A 17,979-nucleotide genomic window follows, 5' to 3' on the forward strand; every position below is an offset into this window, starting at 1 on the left:
TCCTAAAGTACGGGGAAAAGAAAGTTGAAAGTGATAATGCCGTCATAATGGATCTAACACCAAAAAATTAGTCTAAAGACATTTACTAGATCTTGACGTGAAAATTAAGGTCAATCAGCCGAAGGCTCATGTGAGCTTTTCTGATCGAAAGGTGATCTATAGGCCTTTGTCGTGTGTTTTCGCTATTTTTTTATTTACATTTTTGACTTCTTCTCAAAACACATTGGTTAAATTCCATCAAACTTACCATTAAGTTTCTTGGGAGAATGAGATTTAAGTTTGTCCAAATGTACTTAAATATCTAACCCCAGGATCATGAAAGAAACAAAGACTTGAGTTGAATTTTGTTTCGCCTTTAAAATGTTTATTAATTACGCAATTAATCCCTTTCAAAGGGAGAAAATTAAGACTTAAAACCACTTTGAAAAAGAAGAGGAACCAGTACATATATTTATAGTGTCACACTTGTTCAATTCATGACCCCTGTGAATTGTTTGGGCCACTATAGGCAATTCACATTTTACATTTGAATACATGTATATATGAAGTCTTCTCAAGAACAGCAAAGCTATGGTTAATCATAATCAATTAGTATCCGTAGGTAAAACATACTAATATATATTCAAGTTTTTTTTTTCAAATCTCGATCCCTAGGGCCATAATTGCCTATCAAAGGTTTATATGGGAATATGATTGACTGATTCTATTTGTTTTGCGTCCGGTTGGAGAATTTTTTACTCATAAGAGAACACCAAACACGCAACGAACGAACGTATCTCGACGGTATTAACCGTATTACTAGTATATAAATAACATCACTCGCTTTATGTTTATATTGTAATTATTGCAAAGGCGGATCCAGCACCGGCGCGCCGGGCGTGTGCCCCCTCTTCCATTTGATTTTTAATTTTGTTTGTATTATCCTAAAATCAACAGGAAAACACCTCTAATTTGTTATAGAGTTCCTCAGTTTCCGTGGCCTTCGCCCCTGGATTGCGCCTCTGGATCCCCACCAGGTCTTTAATGCAGCCCCCAGACCTCCCAGTCTTCTACTGCGCCCCCCCCCCCCCCACGTTTTAAAATTCCTGGATCCGCAATTAACAATTCGTTAACTATAGTTTTCATCTGTAAAACTATATTTAACGGTTGTTAACTATCGTTTACGAATGCTAATCTAAATTAATCTGTCTGTAATAAAACGGTAACAATAGATTTGTTGATAAACATAGATTCGCGTATCTAAACTATAATTTACAATCGTGAACTATAGTTAAGAGTTGTTAATCATAGTTTATAAATCATGAAACTGTATTTATCAGATAATCTATGTTTTGCAACCGCAAATGATTGTTTTTAGTGTTAAGTATATATAGTTTATTGTTCTGGAACATAGCTTATCGCGTTAACTGTGGTTTACAGATGTAAAATATAGATTAATTTCAATTGTTAACTATAATTTACATTAGTGTACAACCGATAAACCTAGTTTTTCGACTGTGAAATTATATATGTTTACCTTATTTTTGTGAATTTGGCGTGCCATGCATACATAAGACATTATCGTAATAAACAAAGGTCATCCTTTAACATGGGCATACAGAAAAGCAATTTTTGAAAAAAAAGGAGAGGGGTCCAGGTCGGTGTACCCAGCACTCATGCGAAGAATCACACCATGGCCACTTCAAGTCCGTAGCTTCATTTATAAGAAGGGGAGCTCCAAAAACATTTCACAAGCAAAACAAACAAACAAAAACAAAACAAAAAAACCTATGCGCAACACTTTAAACTTGGGAGGGGGTAGAGGGGGCTTCGTGTCACTTTTCTGTTCGGTACAATACTTTCAATCTTGAATCTGCGTTTCTGCATGCTACAGGAACATTTTAATATTTTTCTAGTTTGATTAAAAATATTTATGCATACTTCTGAAGTTAGTTACTCCTGAAGATGGTCCAAAAATGGTATAGCTAAAGTTCGCTGGAATCTACATATCTAGCGAGCAGAAAGGACAGCGATTTTTTTTATTTTTCAAATGATTAGACGTATAAATATCTATATTACAGAAAAGCTATTCTCTCTCTCTTTCTCTCTCTTTCTCTCTCTCTCTCTCTCTCTCTCTCTGTGTGTGTGTACAAAAATAAAGAGGGGTTCAAACCCCCGGAACTCCCCTCTCGTTTGCCAATGCTTTAATGTAATATGGATCAATTTTCATTTGTTATAAGTTAATTAAAAGGAATCAATAAATACACACCTGAACATATGCATATATTTATATCATACTGGTACATGGAACACCAAAGCGATTATACTTATCAAAGTGATAAATTTTTCTATACGTGTGATTCGTCCGTACGTTTCGTCAGTTACACAGGTAATCACAAAGTAAACAAGTTTACTGTTCGTAAAACTAATATTCGTTCGTTACGTGTTTGGTGTTCTCTACTTAGAGACGTCACCATGTACCGGTGAATGTTCGATGCTGGCCATGAGCACGATTTTTTTCTTGTATTAATTTTTTTCCTCCATTTTTTATTCGGAATTAGATAAATTTAATGCTATTATACCAGAAAAAAGTAATAAAATTTTTAAGTTAAATAAGCCGATTATTCAATAAAAAGATGCAACTGAATGATAACTGAAAGGTCACTGAAATGTATGTGCTATTCAATCGACTGAATGGTAACTGAATGATCACGGAAAGGTCACGGGAAAGGGTCTTTTCAGTGACCTCTCCGTGACCATTCAGTGGGGATTCAGTTGTCATTCAGTCGAATGAATGGTGGATTTTCATCCTGTTTGTCTTCAAATTTAGATCTTTACGTGGCACTCGGGATCATTAATAAGAGAGGGTTCCTTACGGGAGCGCTCTCTTTTATATCTGAATAAATATGAAATTTTTTTTTGATATTTTCTTCTCATGATTGTTCATATTAATATGGAAGCATCTCCAAGTAGTTTAGCTTTAAGGGCATTTTAATCACCATTTGGGATGTTGGTTAGCGGCACAATATGTGACTAAAGTTTTACTGGATTGAGGGGGGTGCAGAGGGAAAACAACAGATACTCAAATGAGCGATGTGGCCCATGGACTTCTTGTGTTCATAATCGACAAAACTATACTAAACAAGAAATACATAATAACCAAACAGAATACATTTTCATTTTTTTTACAAGTGCTTATCCTTATACATAGTCAATATAAGTGATACCATTCTTTTTCTGCTTTATAGCACACTGACACAGATTTTGTCTATAAATTTTGCTCAGTAAATCTTTAATTTTGTATATTTGTTATTAACCTTTGTTTCAAAACAAATTTGTAATGATTGTATTTTGTATTATTTCACTAATAAAGATATAAATGGTAACGGTATTGAATAAGTTATAATGAAGTTATTGTATAAAAATATACATTATTTTATTTGGTTAGAGGGCAATATGCTTTTGTCGGACCCAAGAATGAAACTGTTTTCCTGGGGCCGCATTTAGCCCGAGAACACAGTCAATAATTTTTTTTATACCTTTCAATTTTAACCTACATGTATCTTATGTCGGCGTCCATGAAGTAAATTTCCTCTACCGGCTCTGCAGTAAAACTCGGTAAATTCCGTCACCATTGAACACTAACAAATTCAAGTCAATGTCTCTGATACAATTTTGGTGTGGCAGACGGACAGAGGGACAGCTAGACGGATGGACGGACAGACAGACGCCGGGAAAAGGGGTCCCTTAGTGCTCCTCTGCTCTGCAGGCGACTACAAAAATAGATCATTGTATCCCTTGTGTGGTCTCCTTTTTAACAGCAGGTTGCACCAAGATTTAAATAGAGGGGAGATAATATCTCAGATATATTCATTGTGTCTTAATTCATGCCCATAATTGTTTTCCATAAATTTTCACCAAATTACTGTTTAACTAATATTAGTAGCCTTATATGTTCTCCATACTATTAAGCTTGTTCAGCAGGGTTTACCAGGCAACTAAAATCCCGTGATTTCAGAAATCAGAGTGGGCGTTACGTAGCAATTGACGAGAGAAGTAGTGTGTGAAACGGCTCGTCTTTCCCTTATATTTATTTGTTTAATATTTCATGACCAGAGGTCCACCTATTCTGGATAAATGTGTTTATCTATTACCTTAAGCTGTGTGATTTATTGACCGTGTTTAATATTCCTGTAATGGCAACAGAACTTTTTTTCAGTCTATAAGTTCATTCGTAAATTAGATTCAATTTAAAGTAGTATTTGCTCATGTAAAGTATAAAGTAAAAGTAAAATCGTATGATTATATGTTTAATGTAGACATAGTGTTGTATGTACAATATATGGCGTATAGTATTCGTCTTAAGGTTTCATCAAAGATCAATATCATGAATATGTCCAAAAATTTATTTTTACAATAGCTCCAAAACTATGTGATTTATAAAGCTGAAACTTTTACAGTTTATAAATATATCATTGATTCACAGGTAGAAAGTACCACTCGAAAACAAAGACGGAATAAAAATATTTATCGAGAAAATTATTTTTAAAAATGCCTTTATTTTCAAAAATACACCTTATTAATTCTATACTTTTAGTGAAAGCCATCATTGCAGGAACAATGTATATTTATCAATGAAGTGCGAGTTGGACTTCGATAGCCTCTAGAAATTGTTTTCCTGCTTATTTTGTCCAAATGTTTAGATTTGCCATCGAAAGTACATTACAAATAGCGGATTTAAAGGGTTCAGGCCTTTATACATGCTGTGCTTTCAATAAAAGTCTTTCAAAGACGATTCACGTCCAACTTGCCTTTCATTGATAAACATGTATTATTTCTGCTAAGATGGTTTTCACTAAAAGCACAGAATTAAGCAGGTGCATTTAAAAAAAATATTGATTTTTTTTTGTACATAATTTTTCTCGCTAAATCTTTTATTTTTTACATATTTGTTTTCAAGTCACACATTCTAACGTACATGTACTCTTTATATGCCATTGTTATTCAACGCAAAATCACATCATAGAAATGAGGCGTTACCTTTTCCCTGCAAGCACTTTATAGCGCGGTACAAGTCTCTTAAATTAAGTTTAGCGTACTAAGGAATATTATGATGTAATGTTTTAATAAGAAAAAAGTTTTTTAATTTTTTAAATTTAGAGATTAAAGCAAATATAAAATACAAGGAAATTGGCATGAAATGAACATTAAAGGTTCTTTTTAAAGTGCGCGAAAAATGTGTGATCGCGGGAAAACGGTATACATGTGCGCGTGATTTTGCGTTAGAAATAGAAAATGGCATATACGAGTACATGTACATGTACGTTAGAATGTGTGACTGTGGTTAAGGGGATTGAGCAATCTTATGATATATTCATAAATTGTCAATGTTTTAACTTTATACCTCACATTGTTTTGAAGCTATTGTAAAATTAATTTTGTAGCATGCTGACAATGAAGAAACCTAAATCTTAGCAGAAATAAAGTATGTTTATCAATGTGGAAGTTGGACGTAAAAATTCTGTAAAGTAAAGGAGATTTATTGAAAGTACAGTGCAGTAAAATGCAACTTTAAATGTATTTGTAATGTACCTATAAGTAAATGTATCAGTAAAAATGCAAGGAAAACAATTTATGTATCAAAATTCATGTCTGTATCTGACTTTGATTTATTCTATACTTGGTCACTTTTATAACTTTTATACCATTTATGCCAATTACGACATTGAGCCACTGAGCCAGTCGGCCATTTAGCAAGAACTGCGCGTGTATTTGTACATATTTTGAATATATACTATTTTATATACAATGCCTTGCAATTTTGGGGAAGCAGCCCTGTGACACATTGCAATAGCCCATTAATCTGTAATTTTAATAATATTGAAATTCAAGTTCACGTATAACATAAACGTTTTATTTTATTAACAATTAGGATTAAATTCTCCATGGCAGAGTTGGCAGGAAAGTATTTTTCATTTCATATCTATTGCAGTCTAAAAGATTTTAGTATCGATAATTAGTTAACATACAAAGGTATCCGTGTTTGTTCATCAAAGCGTATAGACTGTAAATGAATCGCTGTTTTAAAAACATCATGGAATATTTCATACGGACCATTTATTTTCGTTGAATGAAAAATCTTTAAAGCAAATTATGGTTTGAAGACGAATGTAAATATTAAAGCGTATGTGTATGCGTAAATTTTACATGTGTGCAGACTGATTTGTTTCACAAAGACATGCAATGTGCATGCTGTCACAGGAGACTTTTACATGTATTATTCCCCTTACAACATACTAATTGTAAGGGGAATGTTGACTTCAATGTAGCTGTTTAGTGCATTATACAACAGACAGAGATTCTTATTCCTTCTAAGCTCAAAAACCTACAGTTGTGTGCCAAAAGTGAAGATAATTTTATTTTTTCTTTATATATTTCATTGAAAACAGTATTTTGTAAAATCGCTGGTATGACAACATTTCTTGACAGATTTTATCAAAAATTTCTTGATATTCCAAGAAATTGTTGCAGTTAAAAAAAACAATAGTTTTTATCTGATAAGCATTGATAATCTTAAAATATTGTAATATAAGTGTGACATGAATTTTTAAGTAATATACTCACAATGAATTATATTCAACATTTCTTGAATTTTGAACTATGTTTAATGAACTATATTTTACTACATTAAACGTGTAATGATCTTTTAAAGAAAGATAACTACACATTTCCTGATTTAAGTACTGAAATAAATAATTAAATTGGACAAAAATTGACCATTTACCTATGATTTTACAAAATGTTGTTTTCAATGAAATATATAGAGAAAAAATAAAATTATCTTCACTTTTGGCACGCCACTGTACATCTGGCTCCAAGACCATAAACTGATAACAGACTTAAGTCAAAGATTTTTAATATCTGAAGTTTCATTCATTGTATAAGATAAAAATTTGCAATTGTGCAAAACGCTTCAATTCAAACATATAATGAAAATTTTATTTTATTATCAAAATTATTCCGAAAGTTCTATCAATTTGAAATTTGACTTAAGTCTGTTCTCAGTTTATGGTCTTGGGGCCTAGTGTTTCCGTTGAAATATGTATTACTCCTGTTCATGAGTTTGTTGTATACAAGTTTCATGATATGCACCAGTTTTGTCATCAAAAACTTTTTATATGACCAAATGCCAAAGAAATTAAAAGCGAAAATTCATATACATTTATGGAAATTGGTTTCTTAAAACATCTATACCAAAAAGTCAATTTAGTTTTCTAAAATGCATAAATTGTTTTAGTTGAAAACAAAACACATTTATACATACATATGAGTTCTTTCCGTTGTAATGTGTTAAAACACAACCAACAGATAAGCAAAAATGTATGTAAAATCAATATAAATCTACTTGCATCTTTTTTTCGATTTTTACTGGAATCTTGTATAAGAAAGCAAAATCAACTTCAATGATTTGTTATACATGTTATATGACGGAGAGAGAGAGAGAGAGAGAGAGAGAGAGAGAGAGAGAGAGAGAGAGAGAGAGAGAGAGAGAGAGAGAGAGAGAGAGAGGGGGGAATAGAAAGAGATTTTACACCAATGTGTGTATTAAACATAATTATGAAGTTTTATCTTGATAAGGATTTCTAACGCACTTGTTTACATTTGCAAATGTGGTCTGCTATTTGTTTAAAATATGGGGCAGTTATTTGAAAGGAAAATTATCGAAGTTCTTTTAAAAGAAAAAAAAATAATATTTACAAAATATGAAAAAAAGGCAATTTCCCTTGACAAGTTATTGTAAAAATATCCAATTTTTAATCAAATGTACTCTTGGACAGGACGCCTACTAAAATTATTCCTCAGGGCGAATTGGACATTCCTTTCCAAATATGATCATTATGACCTCATATATCATGTATACCTTCGACGGAAATAGGGGAACCCCCAAATGATCGTTTAACACAATATACCCCATATTATATTATTATAGTGGGGTATAGTTATGTTTAATGATATTTTTTTAATGTTTTAGTCGATTTTTCCGATGGCACACATGATAAATTTGTTTAGATATAATTTGTAAAGATATGTCCAACTAGTCTCCCCTGGGTTGAATATTTTGGGATGGGGTTACATGCACCGCCCACAAGTAACTATGATCTCAATTATTCGACATGTTTTAATAGTATTTTCAGATCAAAGACCATGAATTCAGGTCACATGCATCACTCTTTTGAGTTTCAAATTTCATAGAGTCACGGTTTTACCTTAAATGAATTTCACCGTCGTCCTTTTTGTGTTTGTAATTCATGCAAGACTGCCTTTTTCATTCATTAAAATTTGAGGTTTTTATTTTTAAAATCTTCTCGAATTATTATCATTGTCTGTATGTTTCTGCTTTTTATGATGTATGCAACTGTTGTCAAAGCCACACGATACTTTACAAAATAATATATGTTAATTAATTTCTTATAGGACTCAGTTGATCATCTTGAAGAGTGACTTGAACTTTATATATTATATAAGAAGATTATTTTCGTAATTTTCATTGGTTGAAAGAACGTCACGTGATATTCCTCCTTTTGTGATGTCGACGCAAAAGCGCGTACGCGGAAAATATCACACGACACACCGTTCAGTTGCACCAAAGCTACGTAGAACGTGACGTCATAATATAAGAAGCGTGTTTTCACCATTGTGACGTAATGACAGCCGAGTCTGTTCAGTTAGGACTGTGTCAGAGCATTCACTTTGAAAGATTATATAATATAACTATTATGGACTTCAGTGAACGGTCAATATGTGGCTATAAGGACTCATGGCAATATTGATATTGACCGAAGACACAGAAAATGATAGCGACCTCGCAGGCTCGGTCGCTATCACTTTCTGTGTCTTCGGTCAATATCAATTGCCATGAGTCCTAATAACCACATATCGACCTACACTGAAGTTCATAATTGTATAGTATATCCACTATCAACTATAAAAAGAAACATCATCTTAAAAAATTCTCACGTTTCAAATGATTACCCAACAATTTTGTTTTTGATTTATTGGACATTTAAAATTGATGATTAAGTTTAACTGAATGGAATTGTAACAAACTCGATGCTGTATTCAGTGGTTGTGTCATTAGGAAATACTGGTATTCTATGACCTAGTTATCGGAAATATCAGTATAATTGTATTTAAAAAATCACCTAAATATTTGAATTGACGTTTAACCTTGTTTCACTTTAACCGTAGATTTTAACACGACAACCAGTTTGCAAAATTGTAAATCGACCCCATTTAGCTGCTATTCATTTCACCTTTTTTGTAAAGGAACATGATTGGCCATATTTAGCAAAATACCCGGGTTTTCAACGCATGCGGTAATTAATAGAGTCCGTGACTTGTACACGAAGGTGTGGTAATGCGTCAAAAATCATGAGGTTTTTGGCCTTTTACTTAATTTCTTTATGTTTTAGCTCTAGTGTCAGGGCTGTTTGTCAGTCAAATAGGATTCGGATAAATGGAAACGGTTATACTGGAGTCACTGTTGCAATATCCAGTAAACTTCAACCTACTCAAATACAGATACAAAAAATTAAGGTGAGGTTTTCTTCTTTCATGTAGAAAGGAATTTTTTTTTAAACGTACAATGAATTGAATAGAAACTCTTTGTTTCTTCATTCAGAGTAAACGTGTACACTGTACAATACTGTAGATAAAATGCATGCGAACTGATATCTCTCTTAGGGGTTTTTATAATGTATACAACATGTACATGGGTATTGATTTGTTTGTCAATTAAAGCTGAATATTATATGATTTGTTTGATAATATAATATAAATTTGGTTTTAAGAAATTCAAATTAAAATTTCAGAATACTAGTAAATTGGTATTTTGTTAATATAAAGATTTGCTTAATATAACGATCCAATGACCTTGAGATAAGTCGCAAAATTTAAAATTAAACATGTAAATGAAGCAACTCAATACCATAGAAGAAACACCCGAATTCCTTATCAAAAGAAATGCAGTGATTGTAAAATTTGATAAAAGGCGTAGAGAAAAATCAGAAACCTTGAAAACCGAACGCATTTTTAAATAACTTGGATCTGTTATTTGCTCTATTTACCTTTAAAACATTTTTATTTAAATCTTAAAAAGTACACATTTAACAAGCAGGTTCTTCTTTTAAATAAATGTAAATAAGCATTGATTTTAATGCTTCTGTGATATCGATGTATCTTTTCTTTTAAATTAGACAATATTAATTCAAGAAATTTATATAGAAATAAATTACTTATTTTATTTTAATCATTATTATTTGCTAAATGGAAACTGCGAGGATGATAGCAAAGTCCTTCTCATCGTCTCAAGCCACGGTCCGGAGTCCGCATATACTAGATGGTAGAGGAGCGTACATTTTGGCCGTGGTTTGCGACGATGAGTCCTTCTGGGAACTTGGGAAAGAGAAAATTATAACTTTACAAATTGAAGCTAATTATTTTTACAGTCACATCAAATAAACCTAAACTTGAAATCAAACAATCTTTTTCGTTTTATCTTAATTTCTCTTTGGTTCTCTTTTTCCCGAAAACTGAAGGAAAATTCAACATTATTTGAAACTAGTTTAGATATTACAAATGTCTTCAGCGCTTCAAAGATGCGGAAACATATTTAAACTGAATACATATAGGTCTGTAGTCACCCACCTTTCCACAGCTGCTGTGCCGTCAACATATAAGATTATACATGTATATGAGTCATTATATAAGTCATTTAGTAGAAAGATGCAAAATAAAATGTCAGAACTAATCATCTTTATATTCGTTTCTTATAGGACCTATTTATGGCCGCTTCAGCCCAATTGTACGAGTCAACAAAATACCATCTCTACTTTAAGGATATTACAATAGTAATACCAAAGTCATGGCCAAACGATATTACCAACGATTTTGTTAGAGGACCCCAACTCGATTCTGCACATGTGATTGTTGACAATCCTAACCCACTGGTGGATAACAGGCCATATGTATCTGGTATGACCGGTTGCGGAAAATCAGGAAAGCACATACATTTAGAACCATATACGGTACAGATTCTTCCAGCTCAGAAAAGCGGAGGTATTGCAGTTAAAAAATATTTGTAAAAATCCTTGCATTATAATTGTATCTCGGTTGTTATATGCACGAGACAGTCATTTTCAAGAGAAATTTTGCAATGTTTATTGTTTCTTCTTGCAATTGTAGATAAAATTTTAGTGCATCTTTGGGGCCATTTTAGATGGGGTTTATTCGACGAACATGGTGATAAGGAATCTCCAATGCAGGACTTAAACACAAATACATGGTTTTATCCATCTGAAGGAACATTTAAACCAAACATGTAGGTACCTTACAAAAGAAAATTATATTCAGAAAATAAACGGCCCTCTGTTTGAAAACTGACAGTTTTTTTCAAATCTACTTATATTTCCAGCTGTGCTAAAGATATCATAGGAAAAAGAGAGCTCTCGTATTGTGAGAGTCAAATGCAGTGTTCATTAGACGAGAATGGTTTACCTGAGAAGGACTGTAAGTTTTGCGCAGATGAATCAGGAAATGCCGTCAAGGGGTCAATAATGGGGAAACCAGGAATCTCAAGTGTAAGAACCTAACTGTGCAAAAGCAACAGTTACTTCAATTGCTTTAATACTGTTCCGTTGAACTTAATAAAGAAAACCCTTGAAAATTTCTTGAATAGTTTTTTTTCCTTCTTTTTACTGCATACATGATTTTTTTAATTTAAAAGTAAATATTAATCTTTTTAGAAATTCTTAAATCTTTTCACACCGAACAGAGTTTATTAATGCATCAATATATGGAACACAAGGATGCATAATACAGCTAGGACGCATTTTATCTCTTGTGTAATATAATGCCTTATCATCTATAAAGGTGGAAGAGTTTTGTGATGACAATGGCAACACTGTTCCACACAACAAGGAAGCGCAGACTCCACAAAACAGATTCTGCCAAGGTAGAAGTGCTTGGGAAGTAATGAGACTTCACTCCGATTTCAAAGGTATTTTTTGCGATTGAAAAAGCTACAGTTGCTAATTTAAAAAAGTCGTCAGAATACTTCCTGGAATAGGTTGAAGTTTTTAACGAAAAGATTTATTTAATTGTTTTAAACAAACTTCATTAATTTTGTTCTATACACTGCACTTGTGATTTCATTACTTAAAAATAGAACAAATAAAAATATCGTATAACTTATTAATGTTAACCAATTACTGATGTAATACCAATGCTAACGTAATTTTTAATTATATATAACATAGATACAACACCAGGTTCTCCGACACAAGATACCACGCCAACATTTAGAGTTGTTCAACAGAAAACTGGTCAAAATTTCGTGATGGTCTTGGACAAGTCCGGGAGTATGAATTTTTATGTACGTAACAGGTCAGGAAATGTAAGAGTTTATGTACATTTCAGAGTCAGGAAATATATATCTACCTACCTATATTAAGTCTTTGTTGCACCCAGAGGCACATAGACTTAGTAATAAAGATTTATACCCTTCTCTGTTCCTTGCTATCCTTTCAAACTATCCTCAGGTAAGATTCGCGTCTTTGAGTCAGGAAGTATGAAGTTGTATTGCATGAAAAATTATGTAAAATATATAAAATTTTATGCAAGTTCAGTTTGCATTAAAACTTTTTGAAGCAGACTCAAAATGTTTGTTATTTCTAGCATCAGAAATTATTGCATAATGATGTTAACATTTATATTTTAGGATGGTCCCTCTAATGATACAAGTGTTCTACGGAAGGTAAAAATTGCTATTTTTATCATTATGTTATTATTCTGAACCATGAATATATTTCTACTGTAATCAAATCTAATCTAAATGAAAGAACTTTCTTTCCTTTTCAAAGCAAAGAATGACAAAATTGAAAGAAATAACTTCCATTTTTATTCTGGATTGGCTACCCATGGGGAGTTCTCTTGGAATAGTGGCATTCAACACAACAGCTTACACTGTAGCCCCAGTCAGGTCCGTAACGACGGGCGCCGTACGACAAGAACTAGTCACACTAATCAAAGATATTGACGTTGGCGGAGGTACTTCTATCGGGACAGGGCTTCGGGAAGGAATACAGGTACAGAATCATTTTATTAGTTATAATTTATTATGAACAAAGGGGCACTTACAAGATGATAATAAAAGTGAGGTGTCTTCATGTATATTTCAGCATAACGTATTATATATATATATATATATATATATATATATATATATATATATATATATATATATATATATATATATATATATATATATATATATATATGTATGTATATATATATATATATATATATATATATATATATATATATATATATATATATATATATATATATATATATATATATATATATATTTAATTTTATTGATTATTGTTTCCAATTAATTATCTGAGTCAAATAAGATTTTTTTCAGTATTGATATTTTCAGCTGTCCTCTCAATATTCAGTATCAAATCATTTCAATAACCCTACTGTGTTATAGATTTTTAATCGAGGTTATATTTAGGCTAATACGTACATCTGTATAATAAAAAAAATAACTTACCTAACTGACACTACCTGTGGTTTGATTGATTTTGAAATGTTTTGGACAACGTTACTTCATATAACGTTATTCTAAAAGTTCAATAAAAAGCTAAGATATTGGATGCTAAAATGTTCTTAAAATTTAAAGTTATTATTTTTATTCTAGAATATCTATTTGCTACATGTGTATATAATTATAAAAATGTATTGATTGAGTTATTTTCTGTAAGGCATTATTGAAAACTTTTTTTTATTTAAAAAAAAACATTAAATGCTTACCCTTTCATAGAGCTCGTTCTCAAAAAGAAAGATATCAACCCATTTCTGATCAGATTTATATTATGTTTTTTTAATCATACAATGAAATTTGAGATATATTTAATAGATGATACATCACAAATAAAATAAAATCCTGTCAAGAGGCAGATTTTGGTGGAAATAATTATTCTACTAGTGAAATAAGAATAATTTAATCTGTTCAATACCTGTTTATTTCAAGTTCTCTAAAAAATAAAATGAAAATATATCAGTCTAAATCAGAAAAAAATAATTATAATAAATCATATTAAATGTACAATAAACTTAATAACTCATAATCAAACTTTTTTTATCTTGCTAGTAATTAGATATTCGTTGTGTATTAAATATCTGCATGAAAATGTCTGAGACTCTGTGATAATATTCCAGGTATTAAAGACACTCGGAGTAAACATCAGTGGCAGCGAAATCATTTTAGTGACTGATGGTGAAAATACACATCTTCCAGGGATAAACGAGGTTGAGAATGAAATCTTAGCTGAAAAAGTAATTGTTACAACCATTGCCATTGGTAGAAATGCAGACAAAAACATGGAAACCTTGGCAAAAAATAGTGGAGGTTCAAGCCATTTTTATTCCGGATATGACCAGTCTACCGCTCTGATTGATAGTTTTGTAAATATTGCTGAATGTGCTTCTGATGACGAGAGTAAACTTTTTCAGGTCAGTATTGACATATTTCGAGTATCAGTATTAAATATGAGATTTTCGAAATCTTTATTTTAATTGACCTGGGGTCTTTTTTGGTATTACCAAAAAAAAATCATGCCTTGGGAATTTGTTTTAAGGACGGCAATAAATATTCCAAATATAACATTCTTGGCTTATATCTCTACACAACCTTACCAAACCATGATGCTTCTATGATACCTTGTTTAATCTACTCTTATTTCAAAGCACAGGAATTTTTTTTTAGCTTGATTACAGTTAGTCTAGGTTAATTGTTTCCCATACAATATATATAGAATAAGTATCCGTATATCTTAAACACAGTGTAAGGATTGAATTATTTCGTGTTATTTTTTTTCAGATAGAAAGTAAAAGTCTGAATGTCACGAAAGATCGGAATTACACCAGTATCATTTCTATTGACGACACAATAGGACGGGACACAACATTGTTACTTCAGGGTCCTGGCGTGAACTATGCTACATTATCTCTGTCTGGACCTGGGAATAGAATATGGACATCCGGTGTATGTAACGATTCTTGTCGCGTTAAGATTGACGCACTAGCTGAGGTACGTGTTACTTATGAAATCTGGAAGTCTCACTTGAGTGACGCGCTAGCTTAGGTATGAGATTGTTCCTTGAGTATTGAAGTCAGATTTGAACCTTTGATTATCTTTAGATAAAATTATATTTTGAAGGTTGGTGATTATGTGGTGAATGTTACGTCATCTTTTGACACTGGACTTGTTCTAACACTGACCGCGCATTCATATCCCAGAAATCCATCAGAGGAAGTCATCACTGCGTCTGCGTGGTCCTCAACAGACTCATTTGATTTCTCGCCTTCTAATACGATTAATCTTTTCGCACAAGTACAAAAGGGATCATCGCCAGTTTTAGATGCTAGCGTCGAAATGTTGCTTGAGGATTCAGAGGATCACATGACAACAATTAATCTCTCTGATAATGGCTTTGGTATGCAAACATAAATATTTTTGAACATTTTCTAAAAAGGGCAATCTCTCGTGGATGGTCATAGACGAATTTGGCTTATTTACATGAAAAATATGGAGATAACGAGCTATAATTAAACTCATTTTTACGGGTGAACTATTAATGGTGGATTGCTATCGATATCATTGCCTGGTTATGATTTCTATATGTAGGTGAAGATATAGTTCAAGGTGATGGTCTCTACACGGGTGTGATATTACCTTCTCAAATTAAATCTGCTGGAAGACATAGTCTGAAAGTCTCTGTGACGGGAAAAAGTGGAGAAACCAAAATTTTGGTTCCAAAAGTGAAAAGACGTAAAAGAGCTGCTCAGGACAATGTCCGTAAGGATGTCTTTTTGTATTACACTATTTGATTCTAGCCATCAGTAGTCTTAATTATAGATGAAGCATTATACATTGAAAACTGTGTAATCCGTTTTATTGTGAATTTCAATCTCTTTTCACTGTTTTTACTGGTTCTTTTTGCTGTCTGGTCAATCGTCTTGTCTATTCTGACAAAAGATTTCTCTCCCTGTGCATGTTGCCTCAAAAAGAAATCGCTTGCAGATATTTAATGTCAAAGGCCATATTATTTACCTTTTAATTTTCTACCTATATTTTATGATAGTAAAGTATATTTAATTTAACCATTTAGTCTAAAAAGTAACTTGTCGCGCCTCTAAAAATTGAATATTTACATGATTTAAACGACTTACCGTGTGATTTTTGTTGAAATTATAGCCGGAACAGATCTTGTAACTGGAACAGTTGCAGGATTCAAACGAGTAACTTCCGGTGGTTCCATCACTGTGCAGAATTACAAAACTTCAGCCGAAGGAGGTGACAAAATTCCACCAGCTAGAATAACAACACTCAAAGTAGTGACGTCAAACGGAAACCTCTTTAACATTAGCTGGAACGCTGTCGGAGATGACGTCACATATGGATCAGGTATTCAAGGCTGTGTGCGATATCCTTATGTTATGAATTTATCGATATACATGTATATATGAATTAAATAATGTATAAATGGTTATTTTTGTAATGAAATTACGTTTTGAAAATTGTTGCCATTGTAATTGTCCAAAACAAAAAAAAATATTTTTGGACTTTTGTTCTGTTCTGCACTCTCAAACTTAATATACATTCAAATGATAATGCTTTGATTTCTTGTAAGACATATCGGAATACTAGAACCTCATGAAGACCATTTGATAAAATGTTATTCTTCCATTGTTTTTTTACATTTTGAGATAATATGGATTTTTTTTCATTTTCAACATTGTCTTTCATGGATCAATATAAAAATATTCACAATATTTAAAGTTAAACAACTTCTTCTTAGTTCTCATGAAATATGAACTTGATAATCTTTTCTATTTCTAGCTACATCTTATTTGATTTTGTTGTCAAAGTCCTACTCGGATTTGCTGAATCTTCCAGACAGAGTCAATGCTTTGACCGACCAAGTACCAACACCGTCAAAACCCGGTAATACCGAATTCTTCTCTTTATCGTTACCAGAAGTTGGTGTAAATTACTATTTAGCAGTCCGAGCTGTTGATGACGCAGGGAACAAGGGAGATGTCTCAAATATTCTGTCTCTGTCTGTGGTTACCGATAACTCTTGGCAACCTGTCCGAACACAGCCACCAACGTTGTCCTATGATGGCGTCATTGCATCTGCGTGTGTAGCAGCATTACTTGTTTGTATAATTGTTTTATGTGGAATATGCTTTTGTAAGAGAAGAAATGCTTCCAGAAGGAAATCAAGCTACAAATCTAGAGAACAATATGGCCAATTTTCAAATGATATTTCATATGATCCTTATCAAGCGCAATACCAAAATCACATGTTGCATATGTACATGCATCAAATGCACAACCAACAAATAACCAGGCAATATTATGCCAACGATCCGAGATTTAAAAAACGAGATGTATATCCCTACCATATTTCCTGAAAAAAATGGCAATTATAACGAAGAATCATAGGGAGATTTGATGGGATGAACTAATTCACATTAAATTTTATAATGGAAAGTTCGCCTACAATACTCGTACTAACTGCAAAGATTTGTACACGCTGGAACTAAAACAGAAGAAGATGGACTGTTTTTGAATTTCTTTTGACGTACTTTTTTAATTTATGTATATCAAATCCATCGAAAATTCAGCAATTATCGTTTAAAATAAATAAAGAAATGTTTTATTGTTGTTTATATCTACTTAGTGAAAAACATTCTTGAAGGATTAGAATGTCCAAAACTTGACCGATGTTTAGTTTCTTTACATAAGACAGATGTACACTTCGTTCGTTTTTTTTTTTTTGGTTAAATATCCCATCAACATTATTTCACTTAAGAAATAAATAACAAATTTATAAACTTCAATGGGAATTGAAGTGGGCCGGTCAC

General features: G+C 32.2%; 1 protein-coding gene across 1 annotated transcript; it reads left to right on the plus strand.

Annotated features, from left to right (window-relative positions):
- Positions 1–9,150: 9,150 nt before the first annotated feature.
- Positions 9,151–17,772, plus strand: LOC134262540 (calcium-activated chloride channel regulator 1-like). Its single transcript, XM_062744937.1, has 14 exons — positions 9,151–9,576; positions 10,815–11,097; positions 11,224–11,359; positions 11,453–11,618; positions 11,911–12,037; positions 12,297–12,412; positions 12,758–12,793; positions 12,900–13,124; positions 14,266–14,559; positions 14,927–15,136; positions 15,266–15,542; positions 15,734–15,904; positions 16,304–16,513; positions 16,949–17,772. Exons 1-14 carry the CDS (start codon positions 9,412–9,414, stop codon positions 17,524–17,526), a joined length of 2,994 nt encoding a protein of 997 aa, XP_062600921.1. The 5' UTR covers positions 9,151–9,411; the 3' UTR covers positions 17,527–17,772.
- The last annotated feature ends 207 nt before the right edge of the window (positions 17,773–17,979 follow it).

This window comes from Saccostrea cucullata, unplaced genomic scaffold, assembly GCF_032062105.1.
Source record: "Saccostrea cucullata isolate Sc308-1 unplaced genomic scaffold, CSIRO_AGI_Scuc_v1 ctg1427, whole genome shotgun sequence".
In the NCBI taxonomy this organism is placed as follows: Eukaryota; Metazoa; Mollusca; class Bivalvia; order Ostreida; family Ostreidae; genus Saccostrea; species Saccostrea cuccullata.